Genomic DNA, 27643 nt, shown 5'->3' on the forward strand with positions numbered 1-27643 from the left:
GGGTTAAAATCACATTTAATTCTTACATTGTAACATTGCAATCTAAAAACTAAAATAAGACTTTTAAAGCGGAAGTTAAATTCACTTAACTAAAAATTAAAATAAACGAGAACAAAAGCACAGAGTTGTGTTAGACTATTTATGTTACCACATTACAGTCTCTTTACAGTCAGTGATATCATAAAATAGACTTGTAGGTTTAAAATTCTACATGACATATTTATTGTCCAACTACAAATATTTCAGCGAAATGTATATGTATATTTTAGTCAGAATTATTGCGTTCCTATTTCATTGAGCTCTGTCTGTTTGGCGCGCATGCGCACGGCGGCGCTCGTTCACTGAAGTCTGTGAAGCTTAGTGGAGAATCCCAAAGCAGAAGACTCATGCACTTCTGACAGAAAAATGGAAATAAAACGCACGTCAAAGAAGGTGTAGTTTCAGAACACACCCACCGACTGTGTAATCGCCACGGACCAATGGAAACTCAAAGGTGTTTAGGAGCCAAGTCGAACTCCCCCAGAAAGTTCGCTTTGGTCAGCTGTTTCGAAATGACGTCATATCAGTTCGTTCTTCGATTTCGTTTGAAGTATATCAGGGCCTTAAATGTAAATGTATTCTTTCTGTTTTAAAGGGGGCATAACACACACAGTTTCACCCAGTCTCATGTTAATCTTGAGTACCTATAGAGTAGTACTGCATCCTTCATATCTCCAAAGAGTCTTTAGTTTTATCATATTTATAAAAGAAAGATACAACTTTAAGATTCTCTTCGAGAACAGCCGAGCTCCTGGAGGCGCGCCGTGGGCAGTGCTAAAGAGTGACGAGCACTTTAGGAAGCTGAACAAGGTTATCTTTCACTTACTGTGTTTTATTGGTTGTTTATTGGTCTTCCCACCCTATACACTCCCACTTTTCCACAGTTTTACACAGCCATTTCTGGAGTCTTTTTCAGATCTAAGGTGTCAAAGACCAGTGCTGAAACGGGTTTCATGACACTTTAAATCCTTGCAGTTCAGTGTGAATGCTCTGAATAAGTGCAGCACTTTTGTACCCATTGCAATGTGCAGAACTTCTGTGTGCGTAACATTATTTGAAACTCCATGTTTCCCCATCTGGAATGGCACAATACTGTTTCTACTTTGGTATTCAATAAAAAAGAAAAAAAAAATCATCCCACTGTACCGAAAATATTTCAAATTATTATTTTTTTTAACTGGATGTTTACCTCGTTTCGATTGTAGATCATGGAGAATGCAGAAATCAACAACATCATTAAAATTGTGGGTCTCCAGTACAAGAAGAGCTACGATGACCCAGACTCCCTGAAGAGCTTACGCTACGGAAAGATTATGATCATGACTGATCAGGTGCGATTATGTGCTTTAGTTGGTCTTCACTGATTATTTTGCCTCTTCTATCTATTAAGTCCGCAGAGATGTTCCCTATACCTGTATGCATCATTTCTGTTTTTTATGTACTATCAGGATCAAGATGGCTCTCACATCAAGGGTCTTCTCATTAACTTCTTCCATCACAACTGGCCATCTCTGCTCAAGCACACCTTCCTGGAGGAGTTCATCACACCCATCGTAAAGGTATGATAGTCATCCGATAAAGAAAGTGTTCTGTTCATCAGTTCACCAATTCAGCTTTTTATACTTGTTTCTATTTTTTTCTCTTTAGGCCAATAAGAATAAACAGGAAGTTTCATTCTACAGCATCCCAGAATTTGAAGAATGGAAGAAGCACACAGAAAATTATAAAACGTGGCACATAAAGTACTACAAAGGTTTGTTTTCGGCTTACTACTTATTTGAAACAGTCTGCATCTAAAAACAAGCAGCATTCATGACTATATGTTTACCACACATTTGTCAGGTTTGGGTACCAGTACAAGCAAAGAAGCAAAGGAATATTTTGCTGACATGGAGAGACATCGAATTATGTTCAAGTACAACGGCACTGAAGACGACGCAGCCATCACACTGGTTAGTTGGTCACTACTGGTCTTGTTTGTACTACGTTTGGTGCAACATTACATTTATTCAGATATTAACTGCACATTGCTTTTGACAAATTGGGTAACATTGTGTGTGAACTCTGCTCAGGCCTTCAGTAAGAAGAAAACGGATGACAGGAAAGAGTGGCTGACTAATTTCATGGAGGACAGACGGCAGAGGAGGATGCATGGGCTGCCCGAGGTACAGCTCTCAATTACACAAAAATGAAAGATAAATGTTTCTTAATGTGAACATACCACTTTTATTAAACAGAAGTAGTGAAACAAAGTATTGCCCTGCATCTTGAGTTCTGTTTGAAAGCCCCCTTTAAATCTGGAGGGATTTCTATCTGTGAATAAATCATTGCATAATCTAAGGGTCCTGGAGGGACGGTGTCCTGCAGAGTTTAGTTCCATCCCTAAACAAACACACCAGCATATAATAGTAATCTACCTATAAACTACTTTATAAGAAAAAAAAAATGACTCTAACACTAGTGTTCTCTATTCTTTTTTGTTGTATCTTCTTGTTTTCTTTTTATTTATTTAAAACAAAAAATGAGCATCTAACACTAGTGTTCTCTATACTTTTTCTATTCTACCTACTTTGCAATGCATCTCTTCATTGGACTAACAAAGACTCATCACAGCACTTACATATCATTGCTCCTTTGTTAGTTTAATGGCTTCTTTTGTCCTCATTTTTAAGTCGCATTTGATAAGAGCGTCTGCTGAATGACTAAATGTAAAAGTAAATTCTCAGGAAATTCTGAAGAAATTCTTTAAAACCTTTCAGTATTGAAGATGTCTATCTCTGCTCTTAAAAGAAATTAGCATTGTTATTTCTGGAAACTGAAAAAATGGATGTTGCATTAATTGCATTAATTATTTTTAATTTGTAAAATTACAAATGTTAATCACAGAAATTAACTTAAAATTAACTTTAACTTCAAGTGTCAAGACTGTTTGAGGTTCTTTTAAACTTGGCAAGACCAACATTCACGGTTTGTCTTAACCAACTTGTATTTCCTTTAAACTGAACTTTTCTTTCTTACTGTCTTTCTTACTGACTACTTTTAGGAAATGAATAATTGTCTGATCAGTCATTGTGCACGTCCTTGTTGTCTCATCACAGCAATTCCTATATGGCACATCAACACGACACCTGTCCTACAATGACTTCATCAATAAAGAACTCATCCTTTTCTCCAATTCTGACAATGAGCGTTCGATTCCATCGCTTGTTGATGGTGTGTATCTTCAGTTACGTTTTTACATGTTGAATCATGTTGAACTGGGTTTCTCTTCTCTTACCTTGAGTGTTTTTTTCCTTATCCTAATTATGTATGACTGAAGTGATGTTGATGTAGATTGGCTGCTTGTCGTTGGTTTAACTTAATGTCTGCTTTCATCTGCTGTATGCAGGTCTGAAGCCGGGTCAGAGGAAGGTGTTGTTCACCTGTATGAAGAGGAATGATAAAAGGGAAGTCAAGGTGGCCCAGCTGGCTGGATCTGTGGCTGAGATGTCTGCATACCATCACGGCGAAGTTTGTAGCAAGCCTTTCTTTGCCATGCTGCTTTTATTCTTGGTCCTTACTGATGTAGCGATTTACAGATGATTTCTTGTTAATCAATGCATCAAGAAAACCAATGTAACATTCTTGAATCAAAAACCACGATTTGATTTATTTATTTGTAAAAGTTCAATTATAATGATACTCATTTATTCTGACAAGAAATGTTAACCTTTCTGCAGCAAGCCCTGATGATGACTATCGTGAATTTGGCCCAGAACTTTGTGGGTAGCAACAATATCAACATCCTTCAGCCTCTCGGTCAGTTTGGTACCCGTATCAACGGCGGTAAAGATGCTGCCAGCCCTCGTTACATCTTCACTATGCTTAGGTAAGGTTTTAATTGTTTTGACATATACTGGTGTCATACCTCCAAACAATGTGCAGTTTGAAGGTTATGAAAACAAAAACATTGCATGTATCTGAAAAAGGTTGAAATAGAGACATTACATTCTTAACCAAAAAATAAATTGCTGTTTTTTTACCGTTTTAAAGCAAAAGTTAAAAAAAATGGTAAAATATATAAACACATAAACATAAATCAGCAACATAAAGTCGTAGACTTGGTCCTCTCTCGTCTTACACTGTCGTCATTTCTTCTTGTCAATGATATTCATTATCAATTTATTTTAGTGAGTAGTTGTGGTAGCCTTAATGCTTTTATTGACATTTTAATACATGCTGTTTAATTTAAGTCATTCTTCTATCACATAGATTGACATTAATCGTAATCACTATATTTTTCTTACAGTCCTTTGGCCAAACTGTTGTTTCCTGCTGTGGACTCCAGCCTGCTGAAGTTTCTGTATGATGACAACCAAAAGGTGGAGCCAGAGTGGTACATACCCATAATTCCCATGGTACTGGTGAACGGAGCTGAGGGTATCGGGACTGGTTGGGCCTGCAAGATCCCCAACTATGACTCGCGAGAGATCGTCAACAACATTAACCGTATGCTCAACCACCAGGACCCTCTTCCCATGGTAAGACCTCTTCCTTACTCTTGCCCTGACCACTGCACGTTTACTAGGCATGTGACAGAAAAACAGTTTTATACCATGATATCTGCAGAAACTTTAATGTTGGTATCTACCTTATTTTTTTAACTTGAATGTGCAAGGCTTAAAGTGTCCACTGCTTTTAGTTATTTCGTCCCCTTTGAATTATAAGGTTCTATCTGAAATTTTTGTCAAAAATTGAGTTATTCACAATCACATATTCTTATTCTGTGGCAACTTATTTACATTATGTGATAGATTTTTTAATGTTGTGTAAATTCTGGGACTTTTTATTTAAAAAACAAAAAGGTTCTATCTACACAGTCGAATGGAATGCAAAAACTTTGAAGCTCAGTATCTCAGAACTATTCGGAATGCAGATAGAACCTTATAATTCCAAGGGGGCGATTTTAACTATTCACTAACAGTGCGTTATTCTTGTTAATATGGCAAACGTTATAAAATAAATGTTTGGAAACGGTTTAGCCAATGTTCTCTGCAGCAGACAGGTGCAAGTGCCATTCTGTCTGTGTTGTTACGATATTAAAACTAAAGGAAGTTAAAATGTTTTAGCATGTTTGTTTCTTGAGAGCTTATCTAGCAGTGATATAAAGAGCTGCCACTAGTGCTCACGGAAACATCTTATACCATATCTATAGATGGATGGAGGGATCATCAAAATCAGAATAAGTTTAAATCACTCTTTCTCTGCATCTCTTCATGTTTTTATTAGCTGCCCAGCTACAAGAACTTCAAAGGTGCCATTCATGAGCTGGGACAGAACCAATATTTGGTCAGCGGAGAAGTGTCTGTCCTTGACAAAAATACTGTTGAGATTACTGAGCTTCCTGTTCGCACCTGGACTCAGGTAAGATCACTTGTAGAAGTCTTGATGTTATAAAGCTGGATCTCTTTACTGGAACGCTGGTGAAGCCAGAAATGCCATCTTTTTTCTCTTTCAGGCGTATAAGGAGTCGGTTCTGGAGCCCATGCTTCAAGGAACAGATAAAACTCCTCCTCTGATCAATGACTATAAAGAGTACCACACTGACACCACAGTGAAGTTTGTGGTGCGCATGACAGAGGAGAAGCTTGCACAGGCAGAGGCAGCCGGTCTCCACAAGGTCTTTAAACTGCAGTCGTCCCTCACCTGCAACTCAATGGTACGAACCTCCCCTCCTGAAGCTCCCGAATAAAGCCTAGGCGATCTCACACCTCGATTCATAATTAGGCCAGAAACGATCTGCGGAAACAAACCGCTGATGACTAGCCCAGCACCTGTGTGACTCGTTATAAACATAAAAAGAGTAAAGTAGCTGTGGCTGCAGTGTTCTGCAGTTTATACTATTGACAGCTTAGCGCTGTACAACTTGCACTTTATTTTCATCTACTTCATCAAATGATCCCTGACATTGCTGCATGTTTTCAAAGTCATGACGAGAAATAATTTTAAAACATACTATCCACCAAAACATGATGCAAAAAAACACTGCTAGATTATTAATAATGCATCTTCAGTGTTTGGTTTGTTGTGAAACCGGTCATGTGATTTCTATTTGCCTCATGCTTTTCATCTCTGCTCTGTAGGTGCTGTTTGATCACATGGGCTGTCTGAAGCGCTATGAGTCTGTGCAGGATATCTTGAAGGAGTTCTTTGAGCTGCGCTTGCACTATTATAAACTGAGGAAGGACTGGCTGGTGGGCAGTCTGGGAGCTGAAGCAGCCAAACTCTCCAACCAGGCACGATTTGTGCTGGAGAAGATTGAAGGAAAAATATCAATCGGTGAGATGTTTATCCATACGCATGTCAGATTTTAAGATCTTTTGCACCTGCATCCTCTTCTGAAATAGTTTTTTTCTCATCTCTCTGGTTGGTAAATCTGAATCTCTACTTCAGTGTAACTGCTAATAACGGCCTTACTGCAGAGGACAAATAAATGAAGATCCATTTAAAATCTGTTTAAAAAATAAATAAATAAATGGGCTCTCAGTGTGTTTTAATGGTTTGTGTTAATTTACCAGAGAACAAGTCAAAAAGAGATTTGATCCGAATGCTGGTGCAAAAAGGATACGAATCCGATCCCGTTGCAGCCTGGAACAAAGCCCAGGAGAAGGTATGTGAGGAAACACTGATGACAGATACAGTTTTGTGTACGTATGCATCTGTTAGAGGTCAGCTCATTCCTTAAGATAAAGTCTATGCATTAAGACCAAACCCACTACAATAAAATTAAATATTGCACTAAAATAAATGAAATAAATAAGACTAAAAGTCATAGAAGATTATGGCTTACAAAGAACCATTTGGTATTTTTTCATAAGTTTGTCGATATGATCTGATGTTGTCCTGCAGAACTACTTCATTTGTTTGATTAATGCCTCTGAATTGTGCATGCAGTCAGTGGGAAGGCGAAAGTATAGACAGTGCTTTAGATATGAACAATCCTGAGCCTGACCGTCAGTGATGAGATGGCTGTTAAGTTGGATATTTTTATTTAAATATTTTAGTACTGTGATGGCTAAGTTGGATTTTTTGGGGTAATTTTTTTATATTTACTATATTACAGTAAGTTGGATTATATAGTTTCTAGTGTCTGTAGTGCTTGAACTTTTACTCACTGTTCATATCTCGCTGTTTCTTTCTCTTTGGTTGGATGATGATGATGATGATGTTAGTCTTTGGAGGATGAAGATGGTGATGGTAACGACAGTGACAGCTCAGTGGACTCTGGCTCTTCCTCTGGGCCGAATTTTAACTACATTCTGAACATGCCTCTATGGTGTCTGACCAAGGAGAAGGTCCAGGAACTCCTCAAGCAGAGAGACCTGAAGGTAATAATATCTCTTACAGCCATCAGTGTTACATTCAATGTTTCATATCAGTTTTATATTGTGAGGGATAACCCACGGCTTGCTGTGCATTAAACAAAATTAATGCACGACGTGTAGGCAAAGAACCACCTGACACGAAGCAGTTGTGATTTACCCCGCAGTGGGTAAGATGTGTAAGCAGTGGGTAAGAATCTTCAGTCTTAACTGTGAGTGTTGCTCTTCAATGTTTCATGTAGAAAGCAGAGCTGAATGAACTCCAGAGGAAGAATTCAGAAGATCTGTGGAGGGAAGATCTGGCCGTCTTCATCGAGGAGCTGGATGTGAGTCTCTTTCATAGACATCGGCTTTAGGATCGGGTTGAGTCGAGATGCGTGTGATGAAGTGTGTGAGAGTTTTCTCTCCGTCTGTCTTCCAGCGTGTGGAGGAGCAGGAGAAGGAGAGTGTGAACTCTGGGAAGGCCGTGAAGCTGGTGAAAGGGAAGGTGGGCAAACCTAAAGTGAAGAAGATGCATCTGGAGGAAACTCTGCCCTCTCCGTTTGGACGCAGGATAGAGCCACAGGTCACCCTCGCTATGAAAGCCGACGCCTCCAAGAAACTCACCAAAAAGAAGAAGGTAACGATGAGTGTGTGTGAGGATGAAGCTAAATCTATATCGGTCAACAAATGTAGTGTATTCATACTGAATGTTATTGTAAATATAGTTATGCAGTATATAAATGTATTACAGGAGTAATAGAATGCAGTTGTACTGTATTTTCTGAAAAAATGCATGATTTTAACTGTGGTTATCATGATAAATGTTGGTTTAAGCCAACCCCCTTCGCATTGCAGGCAAACCGCAATAGAGTTGGTACCGGTGAATGCGGTTTACAGGTTTCATAGAAGGAGAATGATGTGCCCCAAATGAGTCAAATGAATAATCTCAGACATATTTAACATTCCCTGCATAATTACAAACAGAAATAAATTTGGTGTTATGTCAGTTACCTCTGCTGGCAGTGTGCAGTTTGCTGTATGACGATTTGCTATATATCGCTTATCCTGCGTGAATTGACAATAAATATTACAGTTCATTACACTTCACGTATATGCCTTACTTAGCACTACGCCTATTTGGTGCAACAGAGATTAATTCTATGCGGGACGTAAGGTGCATTTTACATCCAGCCTAGACTTATAACCAGTGTATGTCCAGCTGGTGCAGAACAATGAGTTTCTTTACACTTACAGACATTGATGTTGTTAATGTAATTACCCTAACTTACATTCACTCTGTGCTTTACTGTCAAATAAACTAAAGTGAGACAAATTATGTATTATTAATAATAACATCACTTATTTGTGATAAACAATAGTAATATTGTGATTGTTATCAGTTTATGTAATAGTCTAGAATAGTCTATATCAGTTATACCTAAATAGGCTGAAGCACAGCTAATAAAAGTCTGGTAGTGTGTCTGTGCATGTCTAAAGATGTGTGTGTGTTTGTGTCAGGTTGACGTAGATGCTGCCTTGAAGCTGGAGTTTGATGACGACAGTGCGCTGGGCTCCAATGAAGGAGAGAACTCCCTCATTTCTCCATCTGGCCTTCCCAATCCAGGAGCCAAACCCAAAGCCCCGCGGGTGAAGAGAGAGAAGAAGGAACCTGGTAACAATAAATACTGGAACTCTGTTTAACTTCAGTTTACTTTCAGATGCGGCTTATGTTTTTAATATTTTTATTTGTATTATAATCTTTCAGGTGCTCCAAGACAAAGGAAGCCAGCAGCTCCTAAAAGTCCAGCTAAGAAAGTGAAGAAGAGAAATCCGTGGTCAGATGATGATGAAGTTGATGATGATCGTTCCGACAATGAGCTGGATGAAAATGAACCTGTTATTCCCAGAGACACCTCATACAGGAGAGCCTCAGGTGTGTGTGTGTGCCTCCATCAATACTTCTGTCATGCTAATGTTTTCGTCATTTAAATCAGGCTTTGGTGATATGACGGTTCATGTCATGCAACAGTAGGCCGATATATTTCACCATATATATTTGCATGGATATCAGTGGGCTGGACTGTTATGTTCACCTGAAGGGTGATGGAAAAAACATATTTGGGTCACTTCGTGGCAACTCAGCCAGATACATCTCTAGTATCAACCTTATTTGTTCTTCAGACCCACATTTGGTTTCTGACCATTGGAAATGTGTACAATTACACAATTTACTCCTGGAGCCGTATTGAGATCCCAGTATCTCTGGAACTGAACCATATAGGGCCTTAAAAATGAAGATGCCAATAGGAAAGTCTGTTAAGAACCAATATCTAAAAGGTCATTAAAGCCACACTGCAGTTTTTTTTTCGAACTTAAAATAATGTCTCTAAAATTATTTCAGTGGTCAAACAACTCTTAATTGGACAATTCTCTTAACAAGAGCAGCCGCCTGTCGGCTAAAACCACACTCCGTAAGTTTGGTGTTTGGGTCGGTACCCCTGCCAGCGGAAGAGTGCAACCTGCTTTACAGCATACGTCATATTTACCTCATAGCCTGGGTGGAGTTAGCCAGAAGCTATCTATAAGACGAAACAATCTATTATGCAAGTCTCAAACCAACACCATGGCAGAGCCAGCAAAGAAACCAAAGAGGTTTTTGTCAAGAGGTAGCGAAGAAAAGAAAGAGGGCTTACACTCGGTGGCACGATCAGTTGTAGTGTCTAGATGGAATGTAAAGTCTGTAACCTAGAGTTTTCCAGTTGGGAAAACAATGCAGTGATCGCGTTTGGCATCTCACACAAACACACACACACAGACATATTTCTGCTAATTTGACGTAGCAGCCTGTTCATTATCAAAATAAAATAAAGTTAAAGAAGCGTAAAAAGTTACACTGCTCAGTTTATATAGTCCGTAGTACAGTCTGTGCCATTCAGCGTGACCAGCGCCTCACTGCTGATATAGCCTCTGCGAAGCATGATGTTGTACATTGATAATGTGAGTGAAGAACAAAGCCTATAGTTTACATAATAAATAATATTTTAGCATCCAGATACATTGTGAATAAGGAACAAACATTTGGATTCGTACAGAATAAATAGAGAGATAGGCTTCAGTTTCGCTTTTAAATTAATTTGTTTTGGCTTTATGCTCATATTTAGGCTTAATACAACTTTAGAGGATTTGTTTTGCAGATAAGGCAACTAAAATAACCTAATTGTGTTAGTAATGTTTAAACATTTTGCTATATTTACCGTTATTTTGCCTACATTATTTCTGAATGTAATAGTAAAATGCGACTTACAGCCTACTAATTTAGGCTGCTTTTTCCTCTCAAAACGCTTGCCTGAGTAGCGTTTTATTTTTATCCATGCTACAAACATTTTTAAATATCTTGAAAAAATACTTTAATGTCTTTAAAGTGTTGACAGTTTTTTTCTTTCGTTTAATACATTTGGTCAAAATCTATAAAAGATTATGCTTTATTGGCTATGACTAAAGCCGTGTTTCTCAATGGCTCTGGCTATGACTAAGCGCAAGATAGACTACCAGAATCTCTTCATGGTTTTTTTTTTTTTTTTTGGAGTAAAGAAAACGCTGTACTAGGGGTGTACAATATGAGGTTTTTTGATTGTGGACACGATTAAATTGTCTCCACGATCAGCTTTTGAAGAAATATCGTAGTATCGTGCTTCAGCACACATTCCATCATCTGCAGTTGTTTGTTAAAATCGGTATCGGCCAAAAAAATAAATCCAATCGGTGCATCCCTACACATGATGCAACGAAGACAGCTAAAGTCAAAGGATTTTACTAACAGACCTATCAATCTCTGTGTAAAAGTAACATGATGCTGCAATCTTTCTGAAGTCATTTTAACCCCCTGTAATTTGGCTCTAAATCTCAGGTGAAAATGGCCATTTTGACCACCCTCTACAAAATAGTGGATTACTCAGTAGATATTCATCCACCACATTTAATATTTTGGCTTTCATCACTATACATGTTTCTTTGGATAATAATATTAGCAAAAACAAAAATTTGAGCCGGTGAAGTTTCGATTTGACACGAAATGACCCATTCAACATCTTAAAAAATTACCAGCTCCTGAAAGATGATATTGAATTTTTGAAAATAGTGCAGAGTGCATGTGTGAACATTTTTAGATTGAGTATTTTGCAACAAAAGTAACGTACTCATATCGTGTTAAAATGACGCTTCACAAATGTTTAACCTAAATTGTTTTGTGTTGTGTGTTGTTTCACAGCTGTGAAGGCCAAGTACACGTTTGACTTCTCTGAGGAGGAGGAAGAGGAGGACGGTGATGAAGAACAGGAGAATGATGCTTCAGCATCACCAGTTCGCTCCAGTAAAGTCACAGAGCAACACAACGACGATGAAGATGATGACGATGACATTTTCCCTCCAAAAACAACATTTACTCATTTGTATGTTGTCTATATGTTCACTTTTTGGTGAATCTCTCAAAGCCGGTCACAAACATTTTAGGTTCATATTTCAGCATTTTTTGTGTAAACAAAGTAGGACCATTTAGAGCTTTGCATTTTCATGACAAGTAAACACATTTCTTATTACTGTAATGCAAAAAAATATATACTTCATAAAAATCTGTACTGTAAAAATTAAACTCATTAAGTCAAATTTCTATAGTGCTTTATACAATACAAATTGTTTACTTTTACTATTTAAATTTTACTATGCATTTATAGGTTACACTTTATTTTAAGATGTCCTTGTTACAATGTAATTATACCTTTAAGTACTGAGTAATATTAATGTACTTACTATATGGATAGGGTTAGAATTAGGGTTACTTGCATGTAATTAAGCATACTTTATTGTTATCATAAGTACATGGAATGTGCAACAAGGACACCTTAAAATAAAGTTTTACTCATTTATATATTAGTTGTACTACCTTTATGCTGATTTAAATAAAAATATAATTGTATTACTATAAGTAATTGTTTTAATATTATTTGAAGAACAAATGTAGTTTTACAATAATGAAAACTTAAACAGTAAAAAACTGTAATTTGAGAATAATGACAATTGTATGTTTTTGATAGGTTTTGGGAGATCCACCCATTTAGTGAAACTATGTAGTATGCATTTACTCATGCTGAAGGTGACAATCAAATATGAATGCAGCTCATTTCAGTTTTAATGAATTCATTTTCAGGTCCACTTCACCAGCGAAGAAAAAGGATCCAGAGACGGTGTTGTCATCTAAAGCTGCCTTTGCTGACAAGAGCAGCGATGACGGTATGTGTCCAGTGGTGGTTTATCGTGTCTCTGCCAGCAAGAAACTAAACTAAACATGTGAGTACATGTGTTAATAATGTGTATTTGTTCATCAGATGTGAAGTCAGACAGCGATGATGACAGGGGTCCAGTGTTCTCATCATATTCCAGCAGTTCTGCTTTTGACAAACCTCCAGCTAAAAAAGGTACCTGACCGCCAATGAGCAACTCAGAATTGATCCTTTTTGCTTCATTTACGTGTGTGCTTCATGTTATTGTGAACAACTCATCAGTGCCATAAGAAAAAATGTTACACCAGTGTTTCTCACAGGAATCCGTGAGACTTGTGGCGGCAGGTGACGTCACATAATAATTTGCATATTTATGACGTTGCGTCAGGTTTGTGTTCAGACAAGTTTTGGCACTTCAGATCTGTTCTACTCTATGAACTGTCACATAGGGAAATTCAACTGAATGCCCAATAAAGCTGTTCCCATAAACAGCTTTATTGGCCAAAATTATTAGAACACTAGTATTTTCACCAGCTGAAAAATGGTTTTAAGTCAGTTATTTCTATCTTTTGCGGAGTGTGTCAGTAGTGTGCCATTAATTGTAATAATCCAGTGAGATTTTGGCCTGACAACAGCCAGTGCTCCAAACAAAGATCTGATCTGATCATCATCAGTCTGTCTGAGATTACATGAAGAAACAGAACAAACTGAGACAGACTCAATCCAGAAGAACTGTGCCAACGTCTCCAAGATGCTTTAAGAAAGCTACCTGCAAAGCTACAGTACTGTTAAAAGTTTTAGGCACTTGTGTAAAAATGCTGTAAAATGAGGATGCTGTCAAAAATAATGTCATGAATAGATTTTCTTTATCAGTTAACTTCTATTAGCTAAATTAAATCAACATTTGGTGTGAGCATCTTTTGTGTTTAAGGCAGTCTTTGCCCTCGGTGCACTTGAGCAGAGTTTTTCAGGGAGCTTTGCAGGTAGGTTTCTTGAAAAGTCTTGGAGACACAGTTCTTCTGGATTGAGTCTGTCTCAGTTTGTTCTGTTTCTTCATTTAATCTCAGACAGACTGATGATGATCAGATCACATCTCTGTGTGGAGCACTGGCTGTTGTCAGACAAAAATTTAATTGGATTATTACAATTAATTGCAAAATGAATGTTTGGAAATGTAAAGTGATATTTCCCACTGACACACAACAACAAAAGATAGAAATAACATTAATATAAATAATAATTTTTAGCTGCTGAAAATACTAGTGTTCTAATAATCTTGGCCATCACTGTATATATTTCCTGTTGTCATACATAAAACAAGTATAAATAGTGATTAAACACAACCCATTAATACTACATCTTAACCAGGAGTCACTCTCACTTTACTCCTGAAATCTTGATTTATAATCGCTACATTGTCTGATAAAAGACATCTATACTAAAGAGCGACTATGCATTGGTTCTGGCTATATTACTTTTTTGTCACATGCAGTGCAGAGTATTCATAGAGTATTCATATCTTAATATGTGAATATTAAGATATGAACTATGTTCATATTTCATATTTAGTCCAAACAGCTAGTAAGCGACAGGTGCTTGGAAATGCTGTGTTGTACTCATTTACTGACGGTCTGCTGTGGTGCGGTCAGCTGAATGCACTGCCGCTCGCTGCACAGAACAGACGCCGAGAGAGGCAACACTGCCCCGGGACAGTGAGACCTGGCCACATCTTCCAACTGAACCATAGCTAAGGTTTATCCAAAAAAGTCGCTGGGCTTGTCAGTTTGTACATTTTATTGAAAAAAAAAAACATTGTTAAAAGTGCCTGAAAGTTGCTAAATATAGTGCTAAAGTTGCGTTTGTGTGTGTGAGACGTGGGAGCTGATGGATATTTGGTGGTCAGTGTGGATATTGTGGCGGGCCGCCACAAATAAATCAATGTTTGGGAAACCCTGTACTTACTATTATAATAACAATGAATTATGCAAAATTACATGCAAGTAACTCACAGCCAAACAAACTCTAATCCTAACCCTAACCATTTAGTAAGTACACATAGTTTATTAATATCACTCAGTACTTAAATGTATTTAGTGCTTTATAATTACACTGAAACAAGGACACCTTAAATAAAGTGCAACCAAAAAACTGTTTTTCCTAGCAGTATTTTTTCAAAATGTAATAATGTAGACTTATGTAATAAGTCTTTTCCTCTAAAATAATTTCACAATCCACTGTAACGGCACAACCACTTTGTATAAGCCAGTCAAATCCTGATGGAGAAAATCTGTGTCCGGTTGCATAAACTGCTTAGACTAGTCTTAAAATTTAGACACTTCATTTTTTCTGCAAGACTTTCACAACTTTTTAAAGTCACTTACATAAAAATGTAGATTGATCTAATTTGCATCTGAGAATCAAGACTAATATCCACTTGGTAAGCTGCCAGTTAGTCAAACTAGTTCTTAAGGCACAGTCTTAACATGGTGACTGTTTATGCAACTGGCCTCTGGTCTCACCCAACATTTTTTTTTTATTCAACATCCCGTTTCAGTCTTAAATTAACATATATACTTGACTAGCATGTGTGTACGGGGCCAGTGTAGCTCACCAGCTCAGATCTTAACGCTCTTAATGAGTAAATGTGAACAGCTCATTTCCAGTCTGTTGAAATCATGTTGTTATGTTGCTCCAGCTAAGAAACCTGCAGACACAGCACCTAAACAGAGGAAAGCTCCAGCAAAAGCCAAGAAGCCTGAAACCGTTCTCTTGGACTCAGACTCAGACACAGCACCTAAACAGAGGAAAGCTCCAGCAAAAGCCAAGAAGTCTGAAACAGTTCTCTTGGACTCAGACTCAGACACAGGCACTAAAAAAGCACCAGCAGCACCGAAAGGGGGCGGCAAAGGTCGAGGCAGGAAGAGGAAGCAGTCGAGCTCAGAGGAGGATGAGTATAGCCCTGTGAAGAAGCCTGGAAAGCCTGCCTCCAGCAGGGTGAGTGATTTATCCTCTACTGAAAACACTGTAAGCTAGAGGTGGGCCCTATACCGGTATAAAAGTGTCTACTGGTATTATGTTGTACCATGATATGGATTTTGCTATACCGTGGATACCGAGATATATTTATGAATTCAAATTTTGCTTTTATATAGTTTTGTACAATTTAGTACGCTTTGCAAATTTTAACACAAATGACGATAAAGAGTCGAGGCCTCTGTGTGCAATGCCGTACTACACAAGCATTAGTAATCAAACACATAGAGTATCGTAACAGATCAAACTAATAGAGCACAAATCGCCTATAACAGTGGTTTGGGAACCACTGGCCAACTCAAACACACAATATTTAACTTAATTTAATTCATACAGGCCTACCTCATGTTGCACGTTTGCAATTTTTGAGAAAAACAAAGGGCACAATAAAAAAAGACTTTTCAGGTCCGATCCCTCACTTTTTCTAGTTATAAAAGGTTAAAATATACAGCTGCAGTGACGTGCAGACTTTACCGATTAGCGATTGGCTCTTTCATTTAGAAGGCGGGGCTTAAGCGGCCATATTGAGCGTTGCATTTTTCCCCATTCAAAACTATATGAGTGACATGTCTTGGGTATTCTATATTTTTTGATAATATCGATATCGCCTGGACAGTGTAAAATATTGTGATATGAATTTTAGCTCATATCGCCCACCCTTACTGTAAGCTGTGTCTGTGTAATGCCGATAATATCATTTGTGTGAATGTGTTTATTATAAAAAAAAAATAAATTAGGGTGGGAAAAAATATTACTAAATTAATGTTTGCTGTTTAATTATTTTCAGCTATTTTGATAAAAAAAAAAATAGAAGTTTGGCGTGTGTTACAGTATAGAATCACATATGTGACCCTGCACCACAAAACCAGTCATAAGGGTCCATTTTTTGAAACTGAGATCTATACATCATCTGAAAGCTGAATTAATAAGTTTTCCATTGATGTATGGTATAGGACAATATTTGGCTGAGATAGAACTATTTGAAAATCTGTAATCTGAGGGTGCAAAAATACAAAATATTTAGAAAATTGCCTTTAAAGTTGTCCAAATTAAGTTCTTAGCAATGTATATTACTAATCAAAAATTAAGTTGTGATGTATTTACGGTAGGAAATTTACAAAATATCTTCATGAAGCATGAGCTTTACTTAATATCCTAATGATTTTTGGCATAAAAGAAAAATTAATAATTTTGACCCATACAATGTATAATATTGCTATAGTGCTACCGTGCTACTTATGACTGGTTTTGTGCTCCATATGATATGGTTACAACTTTTAATGTTAGGTGTTGTTATTCACAATATTGTATGATTATTTTTTTTATCAGTTGACAGCCCTAAAAATAATAATGCAGAATAGGAAATATGGTGTAATTACATCCATTAGAACACATAGCACAAATGTTTTGATTTGGAAACATGCTTAGCAGGCCACAGTTCAGGATAGTATTATTTCAGATAGTTTGTGTGATGTTAGTATGTTTATTCTAAAATAATTAAGGGTGGGAAAAATAACACATTAATTTCTTTAATGAATATTTGCTGTTTAATGCAGCATCAGATGGTCAGCTCCAGAAGTAGAAGCGCTGTCTTTTCCACACACCCTTTGGCTAGTGTCACCAACTCTGTGACGTGAGAGAGTCTGACTGATGATTATTCATTTTATTATTTCATTTGCGAAAAAGCACGCTACAGCTCAGGATAGTATTAGTTACAATGAATATTTGCTGTGTTAAATGTAGCATCCATGGTGAACTCCAGAAGTAAAGAATAGAACATTCTTTAATAAAATACAAACTAGTCATGCGAAGTAGTCAAAAAGTCTTTAGTTTTAATTCATCTTCACTTTTTGGCTAGTGTGACAGTATAGAATTGCACTGCGAGCGGTCAGGCGATTGTTATACTTTACAGCACAATATTAAAATTAAATCCAGGCTTGTGCTCAAACCAGTACCAGTTAAAGCTTCAAAATAACGGCAGTACCACAATATTTTCTAAACTATAGGACTGTGAGGCATATAGGTTTTTGCACACTGTTACTCAAGTACGAACTGTGTTTTTAACTAATTGTCTAAATATCTAAATTCTAGAGCTTGCAGTTACCCATGAGGAGAAGTGCAGTGTCTTACAATGTTGTGTGTGTGTTTGTAGAAACCAAAGAAGGCAGCGTCTGAAGATGAAGATGATGACGATGCAGGCATGAACAGCTTCAGCCGTCTGGACTCTGGCAGAGATCGATCCGGTCGAGCCAAGAAAGAAGTCAAATACTTTGCAGAATCTGATAACGATGATGACGACGATATGTTTGAATAGAAAACACACACACACACACACTCTCTCTCAGTTTAGAAGAATGCTTGTTGAAGAACAGGTTCACTGTCCTCTGCCCAGCAGAATTTTGTACATTTTACCCTCCATTTTTTTTTTTTTTTTCACTTGTGATGTTGAATTCTTTCTACTGTGTAGCTGTTTTACTCTTTTTATTATTGTTATTGCTATATTATTATTATTGGTATTATTGTTATGATACATTGACAATGTTGTTTTTTATCATTAAATTGTATTTGTCCTGAGCAGCTTTTAGAAATTTAGACTGCTGTGCTTTAGCACATTTTACTGGTTCAGCGTTAGAGACGACTTACCCTTTTTGAGACGACTTGGAAATAAACATGAAATGTAAATTATTTGTTGGTCTCCTAAACTTTTTATAGCATTTCAGTGGTGTTGGGTTCAAGTTTAGCTTTGTGACATGCTGTTTATTTCCACAGAAATGTTGACGTTTAAATAGTGCTTTCAATAACAAACTTAGAATGGTGGTACAGACTCAATTATACATGTTAAGATGGTTAAATATGATCAAATTTGAATTGAGTTTTTTTAGTTAGTAATTTTCAGATCTAAATGTTAAAATAGTGTTTAAAAATATTGTTGAAAGGGATTGATGAAGTGTTATGTGGATGTTTTTCTTGTGTTGTATTATTGTGATGCATAAGTGGTGATCTGCATAGGAAAGTTCTCCAAAGACACAAAGACATTGCTTTAGACAACTTCAACTTTTTTTTTCAAAGAGAAGAATTGAACAAAAACAGCTTTTTTAAAATAAAGAATAGAATCAGAATAGAGAGTGCTAGAGTTAGAATATCAAATAAAGATGGAAGAGATGTGTTTTTAGCCGATTCTTCGAGACTCCGCTGCTGGGTTTGAGTTGGGCAGGTCATTCCACCAGGAGGGAACAGTTAATGAAAAAGTCTGTGAAAGTGATTTTGTGCCTCTTTGGGATGAACAATTATTTGGGGTTAAATTGCAGAACACAAGCTTCTAGAGGCACATAAGTCTGAAGTAATGAATTTAGGTAAAGGGTTGCAGAGCTAGTGGTGGTTTTGTAGGCAAACATTAATGCCTTGAATTTTATGCAAGCAGCTGTTGGTCATTAATATTAGTAAATAGCTATTAATAAAAATGAATCTTGCAGCCATGTTCTGGATTAATTGTAAAGGTTTGATAGAACTGGCTGAAAGACCTGCCAAGAGAAGTTTTATTTCATAATAAGATGGCACAAAGGAAATTTTTATTTTTTTTAATAATAAATTTTATTGATTAGTAATGATGAAAATTTTTATGTGTGTGTGTGTATTTTTTCTAGGGCAGGGAAAAGTAAATTTTGTTTTTGTGAAAGTTTTTTTATTTGTTCTGACTATGATGTCACTTCAAGAAAATCAATGAAAAAAAACCCTGAGAAAATAAAAATATTTACAGATGACTGTACTATATACCAAATATAAGGCTGAAAACAATTCTGCATGAATCATTATGTTAAATATAAAATCTACTGAGAGGCTTGGAAATTTGAGTCTGGAAAAGTATGGAAATTTGGAATTGAAAATTGAAATTGAAATGAAAACACTTTGTGCTTGCATCCTTGTCATGGGCCAATACTATATACAGTGACCATCCAAATACCTCCCCCAAACGTTTTAAAATAAATACATTTTTATTGTTTTGCCAGAAGGGTTCATGTAAAGGCAATGGTAAACATGAACGAAAGCAATGTCCAAACAAGACAGAAGCAAAACGGGAATTTAGGAATTTTTAAATGGTTTCTTGGTTTTTTGGTTATTAGTGATATTATGATTTTGATTTTTCATTATCCTAGATTCTAGAGTTTTTAAAAACAAACAGATGGTTTCATGCTTCAAGATGATTTCAAGAGCTGCTTCTTTTATTTATTTTTTCTAATTGTTAAAGGATTGTTCCATCAGAGGATAAATTGGGCCTTGGAGTCAAAGAGTGTTTGACTGCCAGTTGACTGGGGTTCAATGAAAAGCTTGATGATTTGAACATTTCCCATCTGAAAAGTGTGTAGTGTACATTTGTTTTGATCTTTCTGCTCTTTCACTGGGTTCAGAGCTCATGTAAGCTCATAAAGAGATCTAAAATCAATCGAACTGGATGATAATTGACTTCTATGACTGCATCGCTTGTTTCTCTGTACAAAGGCCAACAAAACAAATGTAGTAAAACTGTATCGGCATACAGTATAACTGCAAAAAGATGTTCCAGAAAAAAAAAACATAAGCACACGGTTGCATCTCTGCCATGACACATGACAAGCTTAGAACAAGATCACATTCAGCATAAAGCATTATTGAACAATCCAGATGAGATGGCCGGACCCGGATCGAGCCGGTCCATGCGAGGTAATTTTAACAAAGAAAAACAAGACACATTTGATAACCCTTGTTTCCGAATTCGATTTTTAAAAACAAGTTTTAAACTTGAATTCTGAAAATCTCTTGTGACATAGTTATGCTAGATATTTTCAACTCAATCAAACACAATGCCAACTAGCTAGAAGAAAAAAAAAAAAAAAACTTTTTTTTTTCTCTGTGTAACAAAGCATAATGTTTACATAATTCAAAGGATACAGCTTCCATAGCTTACAGTTTAATGAGTGCTGATTGTAGACGTGTGAGGGAATTGTGGGTGGCGTGGGTTTTTATAAAGACATTCATGAGCTGTTTCATTTGTTAACTTCAAAGACACATGCTGCTCCAACAAAAACAAAGCACTTGCCCTCAGGGTTTTTTTTTTTTTTTTTTTTTTTTTTAAGACAAAAGACATACCACAACATTCGTGTTTTCTAATCTACATGTGATGAAAAAATGAATTAAAAAAAGATAAATACTGCATATCATCTAGAGTTTGTCATTCTTATTCTCAGTCGGATGAGTCTGTTCTCTCTTGAGATGTGTAGTAAGGGGAATGTGTGTTCACATAGAACGGTCAGTTCATCCACAAATGAAAATTCTGTCATAATTTTCCTTTTTGAGAATTAATATGCAAATCTCATGTCATTCCAGAACTGTACGATGTATTTCCCTCCATGGAATGTTCATGCTGAAAATTCTATGGCCTTGAAATGACATGAGGACGAGCAAATAGCAGATTTTTAATTTTTGGTGAACTGTCCCTTTAAGAACAAAAGTAAACAAAGACTTAATCTGAATAAATGATTAGATAAATGATTACAGTTTAGTTCCAAGTTAGAATTTACAAAATGACACAGAATTATCCACCCATCCAAGGAACATAAATGTAAAATAAGGACAGCAATTCATGAAAAATAATATGACTAACATCTGTCTCCTGTACTCTCAGGAGGGCAGTTTATAAGTGCAATGAGAGTTTAAAAACTAAAACGTCTTTATGCAGACAAACTGCTTTACAAGCAGACAAACAGCCGGCACATGAAGCCTTTATATTTCACTTTCTAAGAAACGTAGCATTGGATTTGATCATTAATCAGCCAAAGACAGTGTCCCGTTGTAAAGACGGTAATCCAGCGACACTTGTGTTTCAGTAAGAGGTATTTTACAAACTCAGGATCAGTTTAAATTAAGCTCTTCAGAGCTGCAACTTACTGATCAGAGCTGAAGGCCATCATATCACCCTGTCTGAGAAAAAACTTGTTTCAGTTGAAAAAATAAAACAAAACAAAACAACAAGATTCCCTAATGATGCACACAGAGATGAATGTACAATGTGCTCGCTGCAGTGCAACTGGCTTGTCAGTCGCTCTGTAAAAAATTGCAAAGTCCCATTGAGTTACTGCAAAAAAAGATGCAATATGTAAAGGAGTTTGATAATTCTGGTCACTGAATCAATGTGCGTTTGAGTGAACCAGACTCTTGTCATTTTCACAGATCTCCAAAAAACATATCAGCATATGACTATCACCCAGATGGGACAAATTCTCTTCAAATTAAAGGTTTGTCCTTTTTACTCTTCCTCGTGTCATTTAAACCTGTGTGACTCTGAAGAAAGTACTTGTTGCTCTTCTATACAGTGACCAAGTCTTCTGATAGAATATGCTAGCTTTGTGATAGAAACTGAATGAAACTAGAGCGCTGCAGGGAAGATGTAATTTTTTTAAGCTAACTTTGTATGATGAGTGGTGAGTATTACCAAATGAGCATTGGCTTTTGGATTACTGCAGAAAAAAAAAATGCTCTGTGACAGACCAAAAGTTGATTTATGTATGTTTTTTGTGACAGACCAAAAGTTGATTTTTGTTTTGTTTTATTGATACATTTTTTATGAATTTTGAAGACTACGTTTAATTGCATTTAGTCGTTACATAAACAAACTATCAACGTAACCACTGAGCTAGATGACGTTTAATGTCTACTTGACATAATCAGCCAATTATTTATTTATTTATTTTTTTTCTAAGATATGCATAAGTCTAGGTGTTTCTGATATGTTTTTTTCAGGCATTTAAACAATTTTAACCCATTGGGAGGGAAAAAAACCCACTGACTTTGGGACTATGAAACCAGAAGCATTCCAAATGGAATCGGTTTGCATTAAAAAAGATTTATTATTATTATTATTATTGTTGTTGTTATTATTATTATTATTATTATTTGTTTTTCCCTGCAGCACTCTGTTGACATAAATGCTAGTTTGGATGTGTATACAGCCGTTCAAAAGTTTGGGATCAGTAAGATTTTTAATGTTTTTTAATGGAGTCTCTTATGCGCATCAAGGCTGTATACAGAAAAAGCTGTAATACTGTGAACTATTATTGCAATTTTTAATATTGGTTTCCTATTTTAATATACTTTAAAATGTAATTAGTTTATGTGATGCAGCTCTTATTGAGGTTTTTTATATTGGTTTCTTATTTTAATATACTTTAAAATGTATTTTGTTTATTTTGATATTTTTTCTTTGAATCATTGATGAATAAAAAGTTTAAAAGACAAGAATTTTTTCTGAATTTATTTTTTTTCAAGCATTTTAGGTTTTTTTCTGAAGGATCGTGTGACACTGAGGACTGGAGTAATGATGCTGAAAATTCAGATTTTACCAAATAAATCATATTTTAAAATATATTATAATAGAAAACTGATATTTTAAATGGCAGTATTTATCAAAATTAATTTTTTCCCCTGTATTTTTGATACATACAGTCTTGATGAGCTTAAGAAACTTCTTTAAAAACATAAAAAATCTGATCCCAAACCTTTGAACGGCAGTATATATATATATATATATTATATATATATATATATATATACAGTTCCCTCCATAAGTATTGGAACAATAAAGACAAAATAGCTTTCTCTGCTGTGGAGTCAAGACATTTGTAAATATGATTAAAAGATGAATAGGTGACAAAACTACAGAATGTCACATTTTATTATTAGGTCTTTCGACACATACATGTTTATTACCAAATAAAAAGGACAGCACTTTTAGAGTTCATCTCACTATTTGATGTGGACATAAGTACTGGAACAGGTGAATTTAAGGCAGATGTAAAAGATTAAAAACTAATATTTAGTTTCAGATCCCTTGCATGTAATCAGATCAGTTAGTCTGCAACCCATAGACATCACCAGACTCTTGGTCTTATGCTTTGAAATGCTTTCCCCAGCCTTTAATGCAACCAATTCCAACTGTTGCTTGTTTTGGTGAGTTTCTGTCTTTAGTCTCCTCTTCAGCTGGTGAAAATGTTCAATCGGATTTAAATCTGGAGATTGATTTGGGCAATCTAAGACTTTACATTTCTTTGCCCTGATAAAGTCCTTGACTGAACTGGCAGAGTGTTTTGGGTCATTGTTCTGATACAATATGAAGTGCTTTCTAATGAGTTTGGTGGCATTTTTCTTGAATATTGATAGCCAAGATGATTTTGTACCCTTCCAAATTCATTCTGCTACTGCCATCATACATTAAGTCATCATTAAAATGAAGAGGTCCTGTTCTAGAGACAGCCACGCATGCCCATGCCATGACACCACCTCCACCAAGCTTCACAGATGAGGTTGTATGCTTAGGATCATTTGCAGTTCCCTTTTTTCTCCACACTTTTGCTTTACAATCACTTAAAGGTAAGGTTAATCTTTGTCTCATCGGGCCATCAACTCAGTTCCAAAACTCTACTGGCTCACATTTGTGAAGAATCTTGCCTTTCTATTTTTGGTGCTGATCAGAGGTTTGCATCTTGCTGTGTAGTGTCTGTAATTCTGTGTCAAATTCTTCTGCGGACTGTAGATTGACAGAGCATCACCTCAGCTTTCTGGAGGTTGTAAGTGATTTTACAGACATGTATTTTAGGGTTCATTTTCACAGCTTTTATGATTTGTCTGTCATCAACTACTGTTGTTTTTCTCAGCTGATCAGGTCGTCGTTGGTTGCTGATGTCGCTGGTAGTTTCCAAACTCTTAACTTCTCCATGCCCTTTGTTTTTCCTATAGTTCTAATTGACTTCCTCTTTTCTTTTAGCATCCAAATTGCTTGATTTTCTTTCAGAGTCGGCTTCCTCGTCTTCATCCTGGTTTGTGTGTGTCATCATCGAATGCAAGACATAGAATGCAGAAGCAATGGATATAACTGATAAGACACATTCCCCGCTTTTAATATCTGAAGAATTAATGCATCAGGACTCAGCTGAACACTTAGAAAGACCTGTGAGGCAACTGTTCCAATACTTATGCTCACATCAGATAGGGAGATGAAACTCTAAAAGTGCTGATCTTCTTAGCTGGTAAAACATCTTTGTGTTGAATCATCCAATCATAAAATGTTACATTCTGTAGTTTTGTCCCATATTCATCTTTTAATCATATTTACAGATTTCTTGACTCCACAGCAAACAGAACAATTTTGTCTTTACTGTTCCGATACTTATGGAGGGCACTGATTCATCTTTTAATAGTATTTTTTTGTTTTTTGTGTTCAGATCAAACAGAAAATTTTGGAGGGCAACTTATGGAGGGCACTGGGGTACATGAGGGTATGACAGAGAGTGGTTGAAGTCAGTTACCGAAGCCTTCTTCCGTATGAAGGCCTGAAATCAGATTACTGATCACCACAGCCTAAATAGAGAAGTGAACATAGAGATTGATTAAAATAAAAAATCTGAATTGAAACAGCTTTAAATATACAAACCAATGTAAAATATTAGAGTTCCATACAATCTATATGCAAAAACATTCTATATAAGCGTTTTTTAAAGGACTTCGGCTCCTTTATAACTGAGCATGTTAGACAATGTAAAAAGCACCAACAAATGCATCATAGAAACATACAATGATATGTACAATGAATGCATCAGCTTGAATGAAAGAGAAAGTGTGGAAATCAATTAATAAAAAGTAACAGCTTATCATGCACATGAAGAAATTCATAATACAGGAGACCTGAGGAGCTTCACATCTGTCACAGGTGGGCGTCTGGGACACACACACACACACATATGAACTGCAGGGTGTGTGATTCTTCCAAGCTGTTTTGATTATACACCAGCCGTCGTCTGTTCTTAAAGCAGAAATCCAGCTCACTGGAGAGGTCCAGTCTCTCAGTCTGAGGTTTCATGAGTCGCTTGGGCTCTAGGGCTCCTCGCTGGAGGAGGTGGCCCCGTCTGTGGGCTCCGGGGAGGGGGCCGAGGCCTTGGGCTCTGTGGAGCTGCTGCTGTTTTTGCCCGAGCCGCTCCGCTCTGAGGAGCTCTGTCCATCCTGACCCTCTGAGTTCTCCAGCATCTCCTGGATGAGGGGAGGCATTGATCCAGGGATCTCCATCTTCAGAGAGATCACTCGCTCTGCACCTGCAGGAAACACTCACTGTCAGCTCCATCTCTTTTGCTGTATGCACCTCATTTGCTTTTTTAAATTTTTTTATTATATCATTCTCCAACGTGTTTATGTAGGATCCCTGCAATTTTGTGTTCAATCCTGTTTTGTTGTAATATTACTTAAAAAAAATGTTAGCAAATAGAAGTCAAATAGGTGCCAATGAAGCTTTTTCAATCCTGTTTTGTTGTAATATTAGTTAAATATATATGTTATGAATTTTTGGTTAGTCAGGTGTACATTGATATGGACTTCATTTGGACAAATGTAAAGGCGATTTTCTTTCTTTATTCGATTTTTTTTCTTTTCTTTCCTCAGATTCCAGATTTTCAAATAGTTGTATCGCAGCCAAATATCGTCATATCCTCCTAACAAACCATACATCAATGGAAAGCATATTTATTCAGCTTTAGATGATGTATAAATATCAATTTAAAAAAATTGACCCTTATGACTGGTTTTGTGGTCCAGGGTCACATTTGAGAAAGAACAATACATTCCAAAGTAAGAAAGACAATAAGGAATAAGGAAAGAGCTTCAGAAAGAATAATGATCAGTTTTATAATGGCTACTATTCTGAAATTAACTATCCTGTGGTTGACTCTGGAGGGCGAATAAATAATTCTGATTTTAGCACAAAGAAAAACAGCATTTTCAACTTTGATATATTTTGATTGCAAAAAAAATGTAAATATAAATGCTACTGGATAATATTTTTTTCATTATAAAACCCATTATTATATTATTGCAAGGCACTCCAAAATGTATATGTAAATGAATTGCAAACTAACTGTAAAAGGGTTGAAATAATAGTGCTTTAGGGTTAGAAACAACCAGTATTTATAGAAAGTTGTTTTAGAAAGGTAATAGGGTAATTTGTAATCTGAAAAATATTGAAAATGTAACTATTTCAACTACTTTATTAAAGTAATGTAAATGATTAACTTTTCTAAAATTCTAATATTTTCTACTGTTAATCATTTGGAAACATTTAAAGCAGGCAGGGTAACATTACAGTAGTACTCAACACTGATTGCTGTCAGACTTTCACAATCCTTCTTCACTTGAATTAAGATTATAATAATTTAATTTTAAAGCACAGCCACCACAAAATCAGACATTAGCAGCTCTTTTCAATTAGAGATCATTCTGAGGTTTAATACAGATTTAAAACTATACCAAGAAATATTTTAATAACTACTGTTTTTGAAATAAAATCTTTGCATAGCTACTGTACGACAGGAAACAATGGCTTGGAAAAAAAGAGTTAATCTTAAAAAAAGAAAAAAAAAAAAAGCTTTTACATAAACCTAAATAAAACAGTTATCGAAATTTGTGTCCTACACTCCTGAAAAACTGGTGTCTCATATTTTAAAGCAGTCACTGCAATTTATGAAAGAAATCAATTAAATTCGTATGTGGGTGTCTATGCCAGTTATAGTACTTCAGTTCATCTTTCACTAAAGATCCTGAAGTTACTACACCTGCTACACCTCAGTGTTGACCTAATGAAGGATTAGCATTCATGCTGACCTTTAGCACTGATACTGCGCAGGTCTGTGATCTTCATCAGGGTCTTGGGGAACATGTGCGGCTTGCTGGGTCTGCGCTTTCGCACGTAGATTTTCAGAGCCTCTAGCAGGGGTTCCTGGAGCTGGTCCACTTTTGAAGGCTCTTCCAAATCCTGACGATCTACAGAGACAGCCAGAGATGCAGCATATGATCAGAGACATTATAAATTAATAAGAAATCACAAACAGCCCATCCCTCAGAGTGCTTTTGAACAGAATATGAACCCTCTAAATGATGACC

The 27643-nt window shown here is 36.3% G+C and overlaps 2 protein-coding genes across 4 annotated transcripts in view; one reads left to right on the forward strand and one right to left on the reverse strand.

Annotated features, from left to right (window-relative positions):
- The window catches only part of LOC109110822 (DNA topoisomerase 2-beta-like), a 35796-nt gene extending 17420 nt beyond the window's left edge, over positions 1-18376 (forward strand). For both annotated transcript variants that reach the window (XM_042745553.1, XM_042745555.1), the window contains exons 13-35: positions 1245-1370; positions 1488-1598; positions 1687-1792; positions 1882-1991; positions 2112-2204; positions 3138-3252; positions 3428-3549; positions 3759-3907; positions 4328-4559; positions 5308-5442; positions 5537-5737; positions 6162-6357; positions 6597-6688; positions 7251-7406; positions 7643-7726; positions 7822-8019; positions 8901-9054; positions 9148-9315; positions 11650-11830; positions 12586-12668; positions 12764-12853; positions 15354-15652; positions 17844-18376. In XM_042745553.1, coding sequence (XP_042601487.1) covers positions 1245-1370; positions 1488-1598; positions 1687-1792; positions 1882-1991; positions 2112-2204; positions 3138-3252; positions 3428-3549; positions 3759-3907; positions 4328-4559; positions 5308-5442; positions 5537-5737; positions 6162-6357; positions 6597-6688; positions 7251-7406; positions 7643-7726; positions 7822-8019; positions 8901-9054; positions 9148-9315; positions 11650-11830; positions 12586-12668; positions 12764-12853; positions 15354-15652; positions 17844-18005 — 3363 coding nt within the window. In that variant the 3' untranslated portion in view covers positions 18006-18376. The remainder of the gene's footprint in view (positions 1-1244; positions 1371-1487; positions 1599-1686; positions 1793-1881; positions 1992-2111; positions 2205-3137; positions 3253-3427; positions 3550-3758; positions 3908-4327; positions 4560-5307; positions 5443-5536; positions 5738-6161; positions 6358-6596; positions 6689-7250; positions 7407-7642; positions 7727-7821; positions 8020-8900; positions 9055-9147; positions 9316-11649; positions 11831-12585; positions 12669-12763; positions 12854-15353; positions 15653-17843) is intronic.
- A 7092-nt stretch (positions 18377-25468) lies between these two features.
- LOC109111109 (retinoic acid receptor beta-like) overlaps positions 25469-27643 on the reverse strand; it is a 201871-nt gene continuing 199696 nt past the window's right edge. For both annotated transcript variants that reach the window (XM_042744848.1, XM_042744849.1), the window contains 2 exons: positions 27365-27523; positions 25469-25806 (listed from right to left, as the gene is read on the reverse strand). In XM_042744848.1, coding sequence (XP_042600782.1) covers positions 25592-25806; positions 27365-27523 — 374 coding nt within the window. In that variant the 3' untranslated portion in view covers positions 25469-25591. The remainder of the gene's footprint in view (positions 25807-27364; positions 27524-27643) is intronic.

The sequence above is a fragment of the Cyprinus carpio genome, chromosome B19 (assembly GCF_018340385.1).
Source record: "Cyprinus carpio isolate SPL01 chromosome B19, ASM1834038v1, whole genome shotgun sequence".
NCBI lineage: Eukaryota > Metazoa > Chordata > Actinopteri > Cypriniformes > Cyprinidae > Cyprinus > Cyprinus carpio.